Source organism: Biomphalaria glabrata, chromosome 8 (assembly GCF_947242115.1).
Source record: "Biomphalaria glabrata chromosome 8, xgBioGlab47.1, whole genome shotgun sequence".
NCBI classification, from domain to species: domain Eukaryota; kingdom Metazoa; phylum Mollusca; class Gastropoda; family Planorbidae; genus Biomphalaria; species Biomphalaria glabrata.
The window spans coordinates 17,687,429-17,707,896 of NC_074718.1; the positions used below are offsets into that span (position 1 = coordinate 17,687,429).

At 39.0% G+C, this 20,468-nt stretch overlaps 1 protein-coding gene across 4 annotated transcripts in view; it reads right to left on the reverse strand.

Annotated features, from left to right (window-relative positions):
- Positions 1 to 20,468, reverse strand: part of LOC106077022 (MAM and LDL-receptor class A domain-containing protein 2-like) — a 129,145-nt gene that overhangs the window by 7,390 nt on the left and 101,287 nt on the right. The window contains exons 3-7 of one of the 4 annotated variants that reach the window (XM_056039110.1): positions 16,636 to 16,912; positions 15,009 to 15,170; positions 11,606 to 11,778; positions 11,410 to 11,511; positions 5,637 to 5,763 (exon numbers count right to left, since the gene is read on the reverse strand). The exons of 1 other annotated variant lie outside the window; for it this stretch is intronic. In XM_056039110.1, the coding sequence (XP_055895085.1) occupies positions 5,637 to 5,763; positions 11,410 to 11,511; positions 11,606 to 11,778; positions 15,009 to 15,170; positions 16,636 to 16,912 (841 nt within the window). The remainder of the gene's footprint in view (positions 1 to 5,636; positions 5,764 to 11,409; positions 11,512 to 11,605; positions 11,779 to 15,008; positions 15,171 to 16,635; positions 16,913 to 20,468) is intronic. 2 more of the 4 variants (XM_056039113.1, XM_056039114.1) reach the window with 2 other exon arrangements.

Here is a 20,468-nt window from a genome sequence, read left to right on the forward strand (position 1 = left end):
TGTACATATAAACTTACTTGCACATGACGTGTTGTACACATAAACTTACTTGCAGATGACGTGTTGTACATAAAAAACTTACTTGAACATGACGTGTTGTACACATTAATTTACTTGCACATGACATGTTGTACACATTAATTTACTTGCACATGACGTGTTGTACACATTAATTTACTTGCACATGACGTGTTGTACAAAAAATTTACTTGAGCATAACGTGTTGTACAAACAATTTACTTGCACATGACGTGTTGTACAAAAAACTTACTTGAACATGACGTGTTGTATCAATAAACTTACTTGCACATGACGTGTTGTACACATAAACTTACTTGCACATGACGTGTTGTACAAAAAATTTACTTGAGCATAACGTGTTGTACAAACAATTTACTTGCACATGACGTGTTGTACACATTAATTTACTTGCACATGACGTGTTGTACAAAAAACTTACTTGAACATGACGTGTTGTACACATAAACTTACTTGCACATGACGTGTTGTACACATAAACTTACTTGCTGTGGTAACCTGTTTTAGCTCACTCAAAGTATCATTCAGGTTCAAGCATTTAATCATTTTAATTACTCTGTTATCATCAATTTTATTAATTTGGCCAATCAAGTGCTAAAAAACACAGCCACCATCCCTCAAATAAAACACAGTTACCATCCTTCAAATCAAACCCCCACCCATTTTGACACCGATGTCACATTTCACTTTCCCCATCTTGACACGGGTCACACTAGACTCTTGACAAGAGCACACTCACTCTATCTATCTTGGCAAACATTCGTTGAACCCTCCCCTTTCCGGGAGAGGCTGGCCCACTTCAAAGAGCCCATTAAACTCAAACGCCTATGGCAACGTTGATCGGCTGGCGCTAGCCAGATCCAGGTGTAATCTATCTTGCCATGACCAATTCCGTTCATCTCCCCCTATCGTTCTATGACCACCTGGGCATAACACAAAAGGACGCGAGCCGACCGATTTCATGGTCTTTTTATTCACGCCTTCCCGCGACGTCTATCCCCGGGAAACTTTCGTCTCGGTCAAGCGGGCATCTCTTTATCAAATAATACCAGCTAGTCTGCGCCACATTTGCGGCCACACACCACTCTCCACGTGTATATGGACAATATTTCATCGTCCGATCTCATTCTTGCTGGAGAGCCCACAGGGAGCGCATAGATCTCTTTCTTGCTGGAGAGCCCACAGGGAGCGCATAGATCTCTTTCTTGCTGGAGAGCCCACAGGGAGCGCATAGATCTCTTTCTTGCTGGAGAGCCCACAGGGAGCGCATAGATCTCTTTCTTGCTGGAGAGCCCACAGGGAGCGCATAGATCTCTTTCTTGCTGGAGAGCCCACAGGGAGCGCATAGATCTCTTTCTTGCTGGAGAGCCCACAGGGAGCGCATAGATCTCATTCTTGCTGGAGAGCCCACAGGGAGCGCATAGATCTCTTTCTTGCTGGAGAGCCCACAGGGAGCGCATAGATCTCATTCTTGCTGGAGAGCCCACAGGGAGCGCATAGATCTCTTTCTTGCTGGAGAGCCCACAGGGAGCGCATAGATCTCTTTCTTGCTGGAGAGCCCACAGGGAGCGCATAGATCTCTTTCTTGCTGGAGAGCCCACAGGGAGCGCATAGATCTCTTTCTTGCTGGAGAGCCCACAGGGAGCGCATAGATCTCTTTCTTGCTGGAGAGCCCACAGGGAGCGCATAGATCTCATTCTTGCTGGAGAGCCCACAGGGAGCGCATAGATCTCTTTCTTGCTGGAGAGCCCACAGGGAGCGCATAGATCTCTTTCTTGCTGGAGAGCCCACAGGGAGCGCATAGATCTCTTTCTTGCTGGAGAGCCCACAGGGAGCGCATAGATCTCTTTCTTGCTGGAGAGCCCACAGGGAGCGCATAGATCTCTTTCTTGCTGGAGAGCCCACAGGGAGCGCATAGATCTCTTTCTTGCTGGAGAGCCCACAGGGAGCGCATAGATCTCATTCTTGCTGGAGAGCCCACAGGGAGCGCATAGATCTCTTTCTTGCTGGAGAGCCCACAGGGAGCGCATAGATCTCTTTCTTGCTGGAGAGCCCACAGGGAGCGCATAGATCTCTTTCTTGCTGGAGAGCCCACAGGGAGCGCATAGATCTCATTCTTGCTGGAGAGCCCACAGGGAGCGCATAGATCTCTTTCTTGCTGGAGTGCCCACAGGGAGCGCATAGATCTCATTCTTGCTGGAGAGCCCACAGGGAGCGCATAGATCTCTTTCTTGCTGGAGAGCCCACAGGGAGCGCATAGATCTCTTTCTTGCTGGAGAGCCCACAGGGAGCGCATAGATCTCTTTCTTGCTGGAGAGCCCACAGGGAGCGCATAGATCTCTTTCTTGCTGGAGAGCCCACAGGGAGCGCATAGATCTCTTTCTTGCTGGAGAGCCCACAGGGAGCGCATAGATCTCTTTCTTGCTGGAGAGCCCACAGGGAGCGCATAGATCTCTTTCTTGCTGGAGAGCCCACAGGGAGCGCATAGATCTCTTTCTTGCTGGAGAGCCCACAGGGAGCGCATAGATCTCTTTCTTGCTGGAGAGCCCACAGGGAGCGCATAGATCTCTTTCTTGCTGGAGAGCCCACAGGGAGCGCATAGATCTCTTTCTTGAGCTCTACACATTTCATCCCCTATTTCTTACACTTTGGATTGGTGGTATGTAACTTAGTAAAGTGCTTGAGAACCATTTTACTTAATAATGTGTATATATATTTGTTCATTTATTTACTACATTATTTGTGTACATATTTGTGTATTTCTTATCATGGATAATATAAGTAGATACGTATATATTTTATATCATGACTTTTATGGCAAAATGTCCAAAGTCATCCCCTTTATCTGGACTAGAATTCATTAATAATTCTTACATGTTTTTAGCCTTTCAGCTGTAATTAATTTATAAATTATAAATTATCGCTCAACACGAGCCCTTTTTGTATATTGTTGTTGATTAATTCCTTGGCAGGGAATTATCATAATATTTCTGTAAGCATATCATTTTACCAGACATTTATATATTTTATTCTATCGGCCATGTTGGCCAAGATGTATTACTTAGATAGAATCATGTGTAGTTACTTATGCTTCATGTTTACTTACGTGAAAGCCTGGGCGAGTATCAGTCGTAGATCTCCCCTTCCCCCTTCATTTCATTTACGTAAGTGATGTACATAATGATCTCACCGTGACTGGTGTACATTACTCCTATTTCATTATTACTTATCACTGGTTGTGATTTCCCTTTATGGGGTTTCCGGTTACTTCTCTTGGTGGGATGCAATATTTACTTGTTAGCCCTTTAACTATTTGTGAAACTAGTTTATTGTTTCTCTACATCATTCTAAAGATGTCCTTCATGGAAAGGCATCTACGTCCCAGTAGTATCATTATGGCTAAACCGATTTGTACATCATGTCGTTGCAGCTTTTATTTATAGGCAACATCCACTAGGTGTCCTATCAACCTAACGCCGATACCGTCTTACTTAACTTCATAAGTGTTCAAGCAACAACGCTAGCCACAGACTCGTCACTGGCTTGACGGAATGGTTGCTGCAGCTGAGCTCTGCAGCCATACATCGTTGGACTGCAACCGGAGCCTGGATCCACCGCGCCAGCCCACCAGCAGACAGCGTCAGCACCAGCCACACACGTCTCATCAGTGCAAAACCGGACCTAAAGCTAAGCAACCACTCAGACCAATTGGTTTTCAAATGTAATGATGATAGACTTATACGTGTAAATACGCTAGATCCCATCCTAGCAACTGTACAGCCTTTCATCTTTTAATTATTTTTCTTGTATTATAAACTGTACATAATTTTACATTCTAGTTTTTGTTGCCTGCATTATAACGTTGTACCTGTAGATTATATGTGCAAGTGTCGGGATCATAAAATCCCCTAGACACCCTAAACGGCAAAATCCTAATCCACCTTGTCACACTTGCACATGACGTGTTGTACACATAAACTAACTTGCACATGACGTGTTGTACACATAAATTTACTTGCACATGACGTGTTGTACACATAAACTTACTTGCAGATGACGTGTTGTACACATAAACTTACTTGCACATGACGTGTTGTACACATAAACTTACTTGCACATGACGTGTTGTACATAAAAAACTTACTTGAACATGACGTGTTGTACACATTAATTTACTTGCACATGACGTGTTGTACACATAAACTTACTTGCACATGACGTGTTGTACATAAAAAACTTACTTGAACATGACGTGTTGTACACATTAATTTACTTGCACATGACGTGTTGTACACATAAAAACTTACTTGAACATGACGTGTTGTACACATTAATTTACTTGCACATGACGTGTTGTACACATAAACTTACTTGAACATGACGTGTTGTACACATTAATTTACTTGAACATGACGTGTTGTACACATTAATTTACTTGCACATGACGTGTTGTACACATAAACTTACTTGCACATGACGTGTTGTACACATAAACTTACTTGCACATGACGTGTTGTACACATAAACTTACTTGCAGATGACGTGTTGTACATAAAAAACTTACTTGAACATGACGTGTTGTACACATTAATTTACTTGCACATGACGTGTTGTACACATAAACTTACTTGCACATGACGTGTTGTACATAAAAAACTTACTTGAACATGACGTGTTGTACACATTAATTTACTTGCACATGACGTGTTGTACACATAAACTTACTTGCACATGACGTGTTGTACACATAAACTTACTTGCACATGACGTGTTGTACACATAAACTTACTTGCAGATGACGTGTTGTACATAAAAAACTTACTTGAACATGACGTGTTGTACACATTAATTTACTTGCACATGACGTGTTGTACACATAAACTTACTTGCACATGACGTGTTGTACATAAAAAACTTACTTGAACATGACGTGTTGTACACATTAATTTACTTGCACATGTCGTGTTGTACACATAAAAACTTACTTGAACATGACGTGTTGTACACATTAATTTACTTGCACATGACGTGTTGTACACATAAACTTACTTGAACATGACGTGTTGTACACATTAATTTACTTGCACATGACGTGTTGTACACATAAACTTACTTGAACATGACGTGTTGTACACATAAACTTACTTGAACATGACGTGTTGTACACATAAACTTACTTGAACATGACGTGTTGTACACATAAACTTACTTGCAGATGACGTGTTGTACATAAAAAACTTACTTGAACATGACGTGTTGTACACATTAATTTACTTGCACATGACGTGTTGTACACATAAACTTACTTGCAAATGACGTGTTGTACAAAAAAAACTTACTTGAACATGACGTGTTGTACACATTAATTTACTTGCACATGACGTGTTGTACACATAAAAACTTACTTGAACATGACGTGTTGTACACATTAATTTACTTGCACATGACGTGTTGTACACATAAACTTACTTGAACATGACGTGTTGTACACATTAATTTACTTGCACATGACGTGTTGTACACATAAACTTACTTGAACATGACGTGTTGTACACATAAACTTACTTGAACATGACGTGTTGTACACATAAACTTACTTGAACATGACGTGTTGTACACATAAACGTCATCAATGCCAATGTCTGAGTTTATGAAATAAAAGTCATAATTCTCGGCGTTGTAATTGTATTGCTTGTAAGCATCGGTAGTAGCAACAAAATCAAGCTGTAAAAGAACAAATAAGAAGACTAGAAAGCTCATAAATGAACTGCTTCCGTTTGACTCGAATAATTATAGAGTACTGCTTAAGACTTTGACTAATGTGTGATAATTTCGGTACGTTCTTTAAGTTACGAGTAAGGTAGCCAGACTTAGCTTAGATCTAACAACGTTGTTCAACGCTTTGAGCGGCAAGTTGTTTCCATAAAAAATATATCACTGGTAAAGTCTCAAGCCTCTTTTCACTGCTTTGAGGTCCTCCATGATAAAATGGCGCCAAGTTAAACGAGAAATTACCTGTTTGCGCTTTCCTTGTATTTGCCTCCCAGCCATTGCAAATCTTGGTAGGCGTAATTCATTCTGTCAGAGAACATGTCCTGCAAGTGGTCGAGTCCCAGTGCTACATAGAATTTCTTTATTTATCTTGACTTGTCCAAATAGGCTGCAGCTTTTAGAAAATGCTTTCTATTCGGCACGCTACGTCGTGGTAGTAGCGTCCAACTTCAATGTACTTGTATGTAGCGTTAGGTACACAGCGTCCAACTTCAATGTACTTATATGTAGCGTTAGGTACAGAGCGTCCAACTTCAATGTACTTGTATGAAGCGTTATGTACACAGCGTCCAACTTCAATGTACTTATATGTAGCGTTAGGTACACAGCGTCCAACTTCAATGTACTTATATGTAGCGTTAGGTACAGAGCGTCCAACTTCAATGTACTTGTACGTAGCATTATGTACACAGCGTCCAACCTCAATGTACTTGTATGTAGCGTTAGGTACACAGCGTCCAACTTCAATGTACTTATATGTATCGTTATGTACACAGCGTCCAACCTCAATGTACTTGTAAGTAGCGTTATGCGCACAACGTCCCATTTCAAGGTACTTGTATGCACATTATGAGCTATTTACACAAAATGCAACTCATTTTTATTTTTAAAATACAAGTCTTTAATCGAATTTCAGAATTAGGCAGATAAATAAAAAAAAAAGGCTATCTGTTTCTTTGGCCGACGGTTAACGAGCTTGTCATCTACCACCAAAACCAATGTAAGTACCCAATAAAGTTGGATAAACTCAGAGTGTCCTGAAAATCTTGAAATTAAATCCCAGTCTTTACCGAGATCCGAACCCTAGATGTCGTGAATTTGCTTATTTGGATTGTCACCCCTTAGTGTTTGTTACATTTGTTAACCTGTGTACTGACCGTATTTCGTAGTCCGTGTTGTGAACTCTACTATGTGTGTAGTTGTTTGTCATTCAGTGAAATAAAGCTTTGAATGTAACATGGTATTGTTATAATTAAGTACAACAATTTATTTCACTGAATCTGTCTAAACATGGATAGACTACTTCGGCCTGAAAGGTTCGATGTGGAACCTACCTCACCTCGAGTACAAGAAAAGTGGCTGCACTAGTACGAAACATTTAAAAACTTTCTGTCTGTAGTTACTATAGAAAATGTAGATAACAAGAAACTACTAATTAACTACATTTCGCCATCGGTGTACCAGATGATTAGTGACAAGGAAACATATGAGGAAGCGATCCAGTCACTAAACAACATCTATGTGCAGCCCAATAATGAGGTCTTCGCAAGGCACAAGTTAGCCACGTGCAGACAAGAACAGGGTCAAAGCGTTGATGCCTTTCTTCAAACACTCCGCAGTCTATCCAAGGACTGCAATTTCAAAGCCGTGACAGCTGAGCAACATCGTGACGAGTCCATACGCGATGCATTCATCACAGGGATTGCCTCCAACAGCATTAGAAAACGTCTTCTTGAGAAAACAGATTTAAAGTTGAAGGATGCATTTGAGGAAGCCAGAGTACTTGAACACGCCTATCAACTTTCGTTGTTGTACGAGTCACAGTCAGAAACCACTAGTGGGGCTACTACAAATGCTGTAAGAGAACACCCTGCTGATTCTGTCGCTCCCCAGTTGCCTGACCTACGAGCCTCGATTAATTTGACTCTAACATAACAAGAGGTAAGCGCTGTATCTATCAAGTGTTACTTCTGTGGCAGAGGAAGACATCCTCGTAATGAGTGCCCCGCACGTGAAGCCACATGTAATCAGTGTGGCAAGAAGGGACATTTTCAGAGATCTTGCAAGTCAAGAAAATCTACAGCATTTGCCCTCGCTACGTTGCACTCTTTAGGACTAGGCAAATCAACCTCCTTGATTCTTCTCAATTGGGTGCCACTTAAAGCCTTGATAGACACTGGAAGCTGTGAGAGTTACGTATCAGCTCAAGTTGCCAGGAGTCACAAATGGCCGATAAAAACCTCCGTGGACAGAATATTTATGGCTTCTACTCACGTGTCTCGAGTTACTGAAGGCCATATCTTTGCTACCATTCAACTCAAAGATGAAACATATGAAAATATTAAACTGTCACTTTTAGATGGATTGTGTTCAGATGTTATTCTAGGCTTGGACTTCATGAGCCTACACGAGAATCTACAAATTCCTTTTTGTGGAAAGAGACCACCTCTGTGCGTAAGTACTCTTAGACCAGCTAAAGTAGAGGTGCCTAGTCTTTTTGGTAACTTATCTCCAAACTGCACTCCAGTGGCAACTAAGTCACGCAGACGATCACTACAGGACTATAAGTTTATTAATGATGAGATTCAGAGACTACTCAAAAAAGAAGTAATAGAACCCTCAAAGTCCCCCTGGCGGGCACAGGTTCTAATAACAGCAAATGAGAGGCACAAAAGACGGATGGTTATTGACTAAAGCCAGACGATAAACAGATATACACTGCTAGACGCCTATCCCATGCCAAGAATGGATGAATTAGCGGAGAAGATATCACAGTTTTCTGTCTTCAGCACTCTGGACCTCAAAAATGCTTATCATCAGATCCCGATTAAAGAAGAAGAAAGGCCATATACAGCTTTCGAGGCTGGGGGTAGACTTTACCAGTTTCGAAGAATTCCATTTGGAGTTACAAATGGAGTGGCTTGTTTCCAGCGAACCATAGATAAAATAATCGAAGATGAGCAACTAGAAAATACATTCGCTTATGTGGACAATGTGACCATCTGTGGACATGATACCGAATCTCATGATAGAAACCTGCAGAGATTCTTCAAAGTAGCTCAGAAGTATGGTATTACCTTCAACAAAGCTAAAAGTGAGATAGGAACACATAGTGTCAGACTGCTGGGATACGAAATATCTAAAGGTCAGCTCAAGCCTGACCCAGAAAGATTCACAGCCTTGCGGGAATTAAATGCTCCGTCGAACCTGCGAAAACAGAAATGAATAGTGGGCCTGCTGGCTTATTATTCTCTATGGATTCCTAACTTCTCAGACAAAATCATCCTCTTAGCTAAAAATAAACGATTTCCTGTCCCGGAGGAATTCCAGAACCTAAAGGACGAGCTCGAGGAATCCGCCGTGTAAATCATTGATTACACTCGCCCTCTAACAGTGGAGACAGATGCGTCTGACATAGCTATAGCAGCTACACTTAATCAAGACGGCCGGCCTGTGGCTTTCTTTTCCCGGACACTATCGCAAAGCGAAAGGCGGCACTCATCAGTGGAAAAAGAAGCGTATGCAATAGTAGAATCTTTGAGGAAGTGGAAACACTTTCTTATCGGAAGACCCTTTACCCTTGTCACAGACCAGCGATCCGTGTCCTTTATGTATTGTAGACAAAATAAAGGCAAGATCAAGAATGAGAAGATCCAAAGGTGAAGGTTAGAGCTATCCTGCTTTCACTACGACGTCGTTTACAGACCAGGTACACAGAACACTGCTGCTGACACTTTCAGCAGAAATCGCTACTTATTCGCAATGTCACGTAACGACCTAAAATTACTCCACAATAGTTTGTGTCACCCTGGTGTAACAAGAATGCTACATTTTCTGAGATCAAAAAATCTACCCTTTTCCACCGATGACGTCAGAACAGTGATCGACCAGTGCCAGTCATGTGCTGAACTTAACCTCGATTCTTCAAGCCACCAATAGGACAACTAATCAAAGCCACTCAGCCATTCGAAAGAATAAGCATGGACTTTAAGGGACCTCTCCATTCCAACTCACGCAATAAATATCTGCTTACCATGATCGACGAATTCTCTAGGTTTCCTTTTGCCTTTGCATGCCCAGATATGTCATCTGCTACTGTTGTTAAATGCCTAAATGAGTTGTTCGCCTTATTCGGGCTACCTTCCTATGTCCATACCGACAGAGGTACTTCCTTTATGTCTGCTGAAGTACAGAAGTACCTTAATGAAAGAGGAGTTGCTACGAGCAGGACCACGGCTTACAATCCTAGAGGAAATGGTCAAATAGAGAAACTGAACAGTACCCTTTGGAAAGCTATAACCTTAGCTTTACACTCCCAGGACTTGAGTACATCTCAGTGGGAACTAGTACTGCAAGACGCGTTGCACTCAATTTGGTCACTTTTGTGTACGGCGACGAATAAAACTCCACATGAGAGACTTATTGGATACTATCGCAGAAGTACTTCTGGAACATCCCTACCAACGTGGTTAACATCTCCTGGTCCCGTGTTGTTAAAAAGAAATAATAGATCCTCTAAGTATGACCCTTTAACAGAGGAGGTAGAGCTTGTGAACAGCAACCCTCAATACGCTCTTATCAAAACATCCACGGGCCGAGAAGAAACTGTCTCTTTAAGATTGTTGGCGTCCAAAGAAAAAGACTGTTTCACAGAGAATGTGAGACCCCCTGTACTGAGAGACGGATCTTCCAGGAATGCGACACCCTCACTTCAATGCGAAACAGAAAACAACGCAGAGAACTCTTCTCTGAACCCTCCTGTTAATCGAACAACCAAACCACCCCTATCGGGGGAAATGGACTCGGTTGAAGCCCCGACCATAGAGTCACCAAGTAATGTTGTTAGTAATGATTCTGAGAGTACTAATAGTGCCGATCCAAACTGCCGCTACAACCTGAGAGAAAGAAAATCAAGACCCAACTACCGGGTTTAACAGACTAATACTAATGTGTTTGATAAACAGTTTGCTATTAACCAGTATTGCAGATGTGTTTAGATGCTTATTTTTATTAATCTTTGTATTTGCTTTGACTACTTGATGTTGTGTCATATGTATAAAATTAAACGTGGGGTGAATGTCGTGAATGTGCTTATTTGGATTGTCACCCCTTAGTGTTTGTTACATTTGTTAGCCTGTATACTGACCGTATTTCGTAGTCCGTGTTGTGAACTCTACTATGTGTGTAGTTGTTTGTCATTCAGTGAAATAAAGCTTTGAATGTAACATGGTATTGTTATTATTAAGTACAACACTAGACTTCTCGGTTCGAAAGCTAAGCTCTTTACCACCCACAAGATATGGATTTAAAAAAAAAACAACATTATCAGAGACAAACAAAATACAAACCTATCCCACAACATAAATGTATTCAATAAGAATCATTTCAACAGAAGGTATGTTAGAGGGCATAAAATAAATGTAATGTAATATAGATCTACGCCTGATACGTGTAAACCCCTATTTAGTAAGTTCCTAGACCAAGATAACAGTTTTCGGATCTCGGGACCATGAACAAGTGATCTATTTTTAGATCATAGTATAACCCTTAGCAGTATTAGAGTTAAATACATGCACAAATACACATATGTGAACTGACCTTGAATGGATGTGAGGTTTGTAGGTCGACTTTACCAAGCAACCAGTCTACTTTTCGATCCCCAGACATGGACCAGACGGTGAAGCCAGTACCTCCTCCAATCTACAAGTTACAATAAATAAAGTCATGTAGAAATACCGGACGGAATCTTCAGAAATGATTAAATAAATCTTCTTAATTTGTTTATTCTACTTACTCGGATATTGACATCCAGTTGTCGGACGTCACTTCCTCTCATGGAGTACCAAAAATAGATACAATAATAGCCATTGGCCGGCTGAAAGAGGCTGCTTTCAATAGTGGCCGAGTGAAGCCCTTGTTGACGTTCTGTATCGATCTCCTTTTTGATGTCCAGGCTCAAATACGTTCCTACATGTGAGAAAAAATATAACATATATTCCTATAGGTGAGAAAAAAAATATAGATTCCTACAGGTGAGAAAAAAATATAGGTTCCTACATGTGAGAACAAATATAACATATATTCCTACAGGTGAGAAAAAAATATAGGTTCCTACATGTGAGAACAAATATAACATATATTCCTACAGGTGAGAAAAAATATAGGTTCCTACATGTGAGAACAAATATAACATATATTCCTACAGGTGAGAAAAAAATATAGGTTCCTACATGTGAGAACAAATATAACATATATTCCTACAGGTGAGAAAAAATATAGGTTCCCACAGGCGAGTATAAATATAACATGGATTTCTAGAGGTGAGAAAAAATATATTATAGATTTCTACAGATGAGAAAAAATATAGGTTCCTACATGTAAGTTCAAATATAACATAGATATTTAAAAGAAAAGAACAAATATAGGTTCCTACAGATGAGAACAAATATTACATAGGTTTCTACAGTTGAAAACAAATATAGATTCCTACAGGTGAGAACAAATATAACATAGATTTCTTCAGGCGAGAATAAATATAACATATTTCTACAGGTGAGAACAAATACAACATAGATTTCTTCAGGTGAGAACAAATATAACAGATTTCTTCAGGGGAGAACAAATATAGGTTCCTACAGGCAGGGCCGGTCTTAGGCCACTGCAACCTATGCGGCCGCGCACTTTCATAGGCCTCGCGCAAATTCTAGGTGTAAATTATTTAAATTAAACCATTTTAACTTATTATCAAAGGGTTCCTGGATTTCTCCTGAAATTGTAAAATAAAAATCATGAAAATCTAATGAAATTATTAAAATCTTCTGAAAACTAATGCAAATCAGGGTGTCATTAAATATGGACAACGTCAATCCTACTCGCGATAAAAAAAACGGCATTGTCAGCTTTCATTCAATAAAAATTTAATAATAAGGCGAATTTTAACCAAACAAGAAGCTCAAAATCTTAATTTACTTTAATAGTCACTGACATACAAATATAGATCTAAATCATCTAAATCTATCTCGACCTCTTAATAAAAGCGATATTTTATTAGTCAATAGTAAACCTGAAAGACAGATCTGAATGTTTATTGGCTTTTTGTTGGAAAACTACTATCTACTGAAGATGTCTCGTTAAGTTAATTTGATAGTGATTTTGTACTTACTAAAGTATTAATAAAACGCAAAGAGAATTTATTTTCAAATACAAAATATTAATTTTTCACTTACCCGCAATCTGTAGGACCGGCCTGTCGCGTAGTATAGACAAGTGTCTTTTTCTTTCTCCTAACTCTGTTTGTTTTATTTCCTCTACTCGTAGTATGTGTACGGGGCGAGAGTGTCTTGTATTTTTTTTTGTTTTGAATTGTTTTGCTACGTCACAAAGTCCGGTGACATCTATCGGTCATTCTTTGTCATGAGGCAGTTCAGCCTCTGAATTTGGTTGTAACGGATTGTGTGTTGGCCCGTAAAACGTTATGTGTCTGTACCAGTTTCTCTGACTTGTTCAGTTGGATCTTTGGAACCCCTGTTTAGGGTGAGTTATTCGTTTGTGATATCTATTATTGTATGTTGTATGAGGTTGTCACTATTTCTAGTTTTAGTGTAGAAGTTGAGAGTATTGTGTTTATTTGTTTATTGGGTGCCAGTGTTGGAGTTGTGGGCGTCGCTTGCCGTCTCAGAAATATAAATTAGTTTTTTCAGTGTCATTGTCAAATTGGCAATTATCTGAGGTCTAACTTTACTATTACCGAGGTTGGCAGTTTTGTGACGCCAGTCGGTCAGAGTCTGGTGGACCATAAAACCAGGGTGACAAGTTGATAGCAGTAGCAAAGGTGATTAAATTAATTATTGAATAATATCTTTATATATACCTATTATACATATATACATATCTAATATATTTATTGTCTATTTATCATCCTCATTGTACATATACATATATGTTTCATACAATTAAATTCATTTATTTTTATTGTTATTTAAACTATTCACCTAGTTGGTCACTCTATGTACGACTGTGTATGAGTGATGTTCTTGTCAGGGTAAACCCCGGGACCTTAATTGTGTACTGCTAGTTAACAACCCAAATAAATCCTAAACCTGCCTACAGGTGAGAACAAATATAACATAGAATTCTTACAGGTGAGAACAAATATAACATAGAATTCTTACAGGTGAGAACAAATATAACATAGAATTCTTACAGGTGAGAACAAATATAACATAGAATTCTTACAGGTGAGAACAAATATAACATAGAATTCTTACAGGTGAGAACAAATATTGTTTTTTTACAGGTGAGAACAATTATAACATAGTTTTCTTCAGGTAAAAACAAATATAATATACATTTCTACTGGTGAGAACAAATATAGTTTCTTACAGGTGATAACAAATATAACATAGATTTCTTTAGGTGACAACAAATATAACATTCTTACAGGTGAGAACAAATATTGTTTTTTACAAGTGAGAACAAATATAACACATATTTCTGCAGTTGAAAACAAATATAATAGATTTCTACAGGTGAGAACGAATATAGTTTCTTACAGGTGAGAATAAATATAACAGATTTCTTCAGGTGAAAACAAATATAATATACATTTCTACAGGTGAGAACAAATATAGTTTCTTACAGGTGATAACAAATATAAAATAGATTTCTTTAGGTGACAACAAATATAACATAGATTTCTTTAGGTGACAACAAATATAATATAGATTTCTTCAGTAGAGAACAAATATAGATTTCTACATGTCAAAGAATATGAAATATTTACAAATAGAGACTATTAGAGAATCTTACTCTGGCCAAATGGATTAATAGACTGTATCAAAAATGCTAGTGAAATATTTACAAATTCGAAAAAAATATTAAAGAAAGACAAAAAAAACGAGAGAAACATTGTACAAAGTAGCACAGCAAAATTATTATAAAAAAACGCAAAGAAGCTGATCAATCTTAACAAATGATGATGAAATCAGATTTACTTTAGATCTTTTTTTTTTTAGATCTAAACGTGAAAGACCGACATCACAGGCTGCACAAAATAAAGGAAGGCATCTCGCTTAATAACAATACAGCATTGCAGTATTGTTTTATACTGTCTTTCAGTGTTTTCTCTCTCTCTCTCTCTCTCTCTCTCTGTGTTTGTCTTTGTCTCACTCTTTATTAATTTCAGATGTTGCACCTACCAGTGTTAATGCCTGCACTGTGTTCCACCTGAGGTCCTGTTAAAGTGGAACTTCCTGTGTGAAGCAAGTAAAATGATGTATTGCCACTCAGTTTAGTGTAGCCACAGCTGTCTGTTGAGTTGAAACTACAGTAAGACAGGTGAACATCTCCACTTAAAGAATCTGAAAATAAAGGTGTTCTTTAACTACTTTATTTCTCCTACTCACAACGTATACAAGTGCTATCACAAAGGAGCTCTAACATTATTTAACAATTTACAAGATTTGTTTTTGAGTTGTAAGATAAAGTAAGACTACAGTATTTCACGCGTCTATCAAGACCTAACTGTGATCTAATTATTTTGCCATATCGAACTCAGACAAAACATTTGAAGGTGTAACGATAACAATAGGTACATTTGTATAGATTTGTCTGCTTGTTTTTCACATGTTTCAATTGTGCAGATGTGACGATTATTACACCCTACAGCAAACCACTTGCAAGATGATAAGGGTTAGAGCCTGGAACCATCGACAAGACAGTCCACAGCGCTTACAACACCAACATGTAGCCATTATAGAAGATCCCGTTTTTTTTTTACATATGTGTAACTGATAATGATGTTTTGGGAGACCTGTATGAGTAACTTTCTCTGTGGCATTTTACATCTCGAGAAACAATCTTTTCCCTTTGCAACTTTTTGTGTAACTAAAGAGGTCAATCCTTGATACACAACTGCGGTCACAGGTTGGCCATATGTAATTAGCATGTGCCGTTGCATTTTCACCCTTCTTATTGCTTCTGTTGTGTATGACATCTGCAATCCAGGAATCTTCCTTTATGCTCGCTCTCCATGTGGATCTTTCCGGTGCCACTTTTTCCCATCTGCTAGTGTTGATTTTGAAGAGTTTCATGTCGCGTTTGCATACATCTCTATACCGTAAAAGTGGGCGACCAGTGGCTCTCCTGCCTTCTGTTAGATCACCATACAGAATATCTTGTGGAAGTTGACCTACTGGCATTTTAAGAACGTGGCAAAGCCAACCAAGACGTCTGCTGCTGAAGAATGTTCTGGCACCCTGCTTTTCGTAACATTTCCTCACAATCTCAGAGTAAAATTTAATGAATTAATGGTAGGATAAATGTTTAAGATGATTTATGGATGAAACGGTGCATGGAATACTGGATGGGCGTAAATATTTGGTCTGGAATGTATTCTTCTAGTGCTAATATCAATGTAAAATGCATTATTTACCTTCTGTTTTTTATGCTAAGTAAAGCCATATTGTTAATGTTTCCATTTATATTAGGACGTTCAAAAAAGATATTTGACATAATCATTTTCTTTATTAAGCGCGTATTTTTTTTAATGTCTTTTACCCCCTAGCTTAAAGAAAAATGTCATTCTTATCCTTCCTTTAATCAAAATAATAAAGAACTTCACGCTTTTAATATAAAAATTCATTTATTTTGACCAATAAAATTACCTTGTCTTATATAAGATAATAATTTTTAACACAAATTACTAAACTTGTAAAATAAAAAAATAGAGATTTTCCAAATAGCGTTAGTGTTAACCCATTGAAGCAGACCTCGACACAGCGTGTTTAAGATTTAAAAATCATACAAAGACAAGACATCGCTAACCAGGCACGACATTCTGTCGAGTCGTTAAACCAAGGGCAGCCTGACATGTACGTAGAGCTAAGGTCATGTTCGTCAAGTCTCTTCTAAGAGAAGCAATCTCGTCTCTTGCAAGAGCTAAGATGTGAGAGTTTTGTGTCTCTGTCTTGTTCATCTCTGTCTCAAGCCTGTGTAACATATCCAGAAGTGAGTGTCTGTCTCCTAGCAACGACTCGGTGAACGCTCGTGATGTGATTAGGTCTGCCCTCGTTTTGTTGAGCACATCAGTCAGGGCCGGAATCTATAGAAATATTAAAAAATCATCAATCAGTCTCTATTGTATATCTTTAAGTAGGTGTCCAATATAACGTACAGTTTGTCTATCATTTACTCTACTGAACGTACTCAACTATCAATTTATGTTTCTGTCTATCTCACGTTGGAGTGCGCAGTGGCTGAGTGGTTAAGCGCTTGGCTTCCGAACTTATGGTCCTGGGTTCGAATCTTGGTAAAGACAGGGATTTTGAATTTCGGAATTTTAAGGTGACCTAGAGTCCACTCCATTCTAAAGATTACCTGACTTAAGTTGGGGAAAGTAAAGTTGGTTGGTCGTTGTGCTGGCCACATGACACCCTGCTCGTAACCGATGAGCCAATACCAACATTTCCGCTTTATAGATCACAAGGATTGAAAGGGGAAACTTTACTTTTTTAGCGGTTCCCGTAAGGGGAAAAGCCTCTAAAAGGTTTGTGCAAAATGTCAGTCCGTCTTTCCGTCTGTCACACTCAGATCTCAAAAACTAGAAGATATATGAAAAATATTATTTCACCATGTGATGTGGCTTGAAAAGTTTAGGTGCAACTGCTACTTTTTGTTTTCTAAAAGCAAACCGTTTAATTTATAAAATTAATTATGCAAGCGATTTTTTCATAAAATACACCAATTCTTAAACAATTACATAAATGTAAGGGAGGCAATGTTACAATATGCTAACAAAGAAAGGACAATTTCCATGTATTTTCAGTATCACTAAGTCAAATATATTTATAAAATGTACATCATCTTCAACATCATCATCAAACTCCATTAGAATGCGGGCTTGGCAGGCTCAAATCCTCTCTTGCAAAAGCCCTGGACAGAAACCCTGCTGTCTTGCGTAGTGCATAAATGTCGCCATACAGGTTGAGAATTTTGGGTTTCCCAGACCTGTCGAGACGGAGATCAGCAACTTTGGGGCAGTCAAACAGAATATGATCACGGTTTCCTCTTCTTCCTCGCAGCGGGGGCACCGTGAATCAAAATTTGTCCATAGCCGCGAGAAATATGAGCCAACAGGACAATGACATGTACTGCACTGTGCTATAATAGCTTGCTTGGGCCTGGACAGCCTCCACCACGAGGAAGTGCGTTCAGGGCGCCTCATGCGCTCCCTGACTCCACGGGCTTTTTGGGACTTGTCCCAGCAGTCAAACCACTTTTCCATTTCTGTTTTTTGTATTATAGCCAGGGCTTGATGAAAGCTTACAGCCTGATCAGTGGGTGGAATTTGCCCTCTCTGGTGGGCCAAAGTGTCTGCAATTGTGTTACCAGTCACACCTACGTGAATCGGTACCCACTGCATTATTACAGGGGTGCCATAGCGTTGTTTAATGTTATGTAAAGCCATGATGACAGTGTTGATTTTTTTTTGGGGGGGGGGGGTCATGGTCCGGTGCAAGAAATGTTTACAACAAATATAAATAATAGTTAAAATTGTTTTTTCTGGTCAAAATTAAGCTGCTAAAATTAAAAAAAAAACATTTCTGTTTGTTTATAAAGGCTAATAATGCACTTTGTATGTAAATATCACGCACATTTTTTAAAATGGACTTTTTATGCAGCGACTTTCGGCAGTTGCATAACGTCGCAACATGGTACAGTGCTAAACAAATTCCTTAAAAATTTCTAAATAAGCAGATTTTATTAGCGGCCCCCAAAAGGGGAAAAGACGCTATTAGTTTTGTGTGAAATGTCTGTCCGTCTTTCTATCTGTCCGTCCGTCCCGTTTAGATCTCGTAAACTAGAAAAGATAGTGAAAATCCGACATCACAATATTTTAGACCATTCAAAGTTCTGATGCAACGGCTACTTTTTTTTTCTGAAAGCGAAAAATCTATTTTTTTTAAATCACCTATGCAAGCAGTTTTTTTAAAGAGAAAAAGCTATTTAGTATGCATTATAAGTTAAACCTAATTTAAAATTAATGTTAATCTCGTAAACTGCGCGGTAGCTGAGCAGTAAAGTATATGGCCACCTAACCGGAGGTCCCGAGTTCGAATCCTGATGAAGACTGGGATTTCAACTTCCGAATCTTTTTGCGCCTTTGAGTCCAACCAGCTCTAATGGGTTCCTGACATTAGTTGGGGAAAAGTAAAGGCGGTTGGTCGTTGTGCTGGCTACATGACACCCTCGTTAACCATAGGTGACAAAAACAGATGAACTTTACATCATATGCCCTATAGAAAGGGAAACAAGTTAGGCCAGGTTCACATCTAGCTTTGCATTCATTTGCACCTATCCATTGATCTGCTGGGCAGTTTGGGCACTACACAAGATTTGTCAACCTTCTTTCTCCATTCAACTCTACACCTCGGGCGGCGATGTTTCCTCGATCGTCTAGCGCTAGCCATTATCAAGGTAGAATCTCCCCGCCGCCAAGCACTATTTCTGGTATTGAAAGCCAACAAAATTTATATTCTGAGGTATCTACACTGCATTTTCCTGCTATTAAAAAGTTTATTTCAAAAACCTAATGTGCTATTCTTACTGACTTAGACCCTCCCGCGCCGTTCGGAGCATTTGACGTCAAGCTGTTTCCATAAAAATCTGTCACTGGTAATGTCTGAAGCCTCTTCCCACCTGCCATGAGGACCTCAATGAATGAGTGGCGTCAAGTTGTACTAGGATATCATTGCAACTCTTCTTATGCGTAATTCATTTTGTCGGAGAACATTTCCGCAAACCTCATGCGTCGCTCTCTCACAATCTTACTATGGGGTCGACTCCCAGTTCGGCATAGGATATCCTTGATTTAAACCCGATCTCTATAACTGACTCCTAAAATCTGTCTTAGTCATCTTTGTTGAGCCACATTTTTAGTGTTTTTCAATTTCGGCAGATGACTATTCACTGTAGTTTATTAAGGGAGCCCTGCCACTGATAAAAATGTGTAACCTCTCTTGAATACGCTCTTGGAATTAAGTGACTGTAGTTTGCTTTAGATTTTATATCGTCAACATCATCTAAAGGGGTTTTAAACTTTAAAAAAAACGCCATCTGTAGAAGAGGGGTTTAAACTCAAAACCCCCGATTAAATTGGCTACGCTCAAATAATTTTAGTGTGTAATTTGCTTTTTTTTTATATATTGAAGAGGTCTTTTTTAGCATCAAACCCCTCTGAATGGGGGTTTAAACTCAAAACCCCTTTTGGCAACGCTCATAGCATTTTGAGTGCGTAATTTGCTTTTTTCTTACACTGAAGATTTTTTTTTTAGCCTCAAACCCCCCTGGCGTAGGGTTTAAACTCAAAACCCCTTTGGCTACGCTCATAGATTTTAGAGTGAGTAATTTGCTTTTATTTATATTGAAGAGATACTTTTTAGCTTCAAACTCCACTGGAGGGGAGTTTAAACTATAAAACCCTTTGACTACACTCGTAATATTTTGAGTGTATAATTTGCTTTGTTTTTATTATTAAAGAGGTATTTTTTACCTTCGAACCCCGCTGAAGTGGGGTTCAAACTCAAAACTAAGTCAAAACCCATTTAGCTACGCTCATAACATTTTGAGTGCGTAATTAGCTTTTTTTTTTATATTGA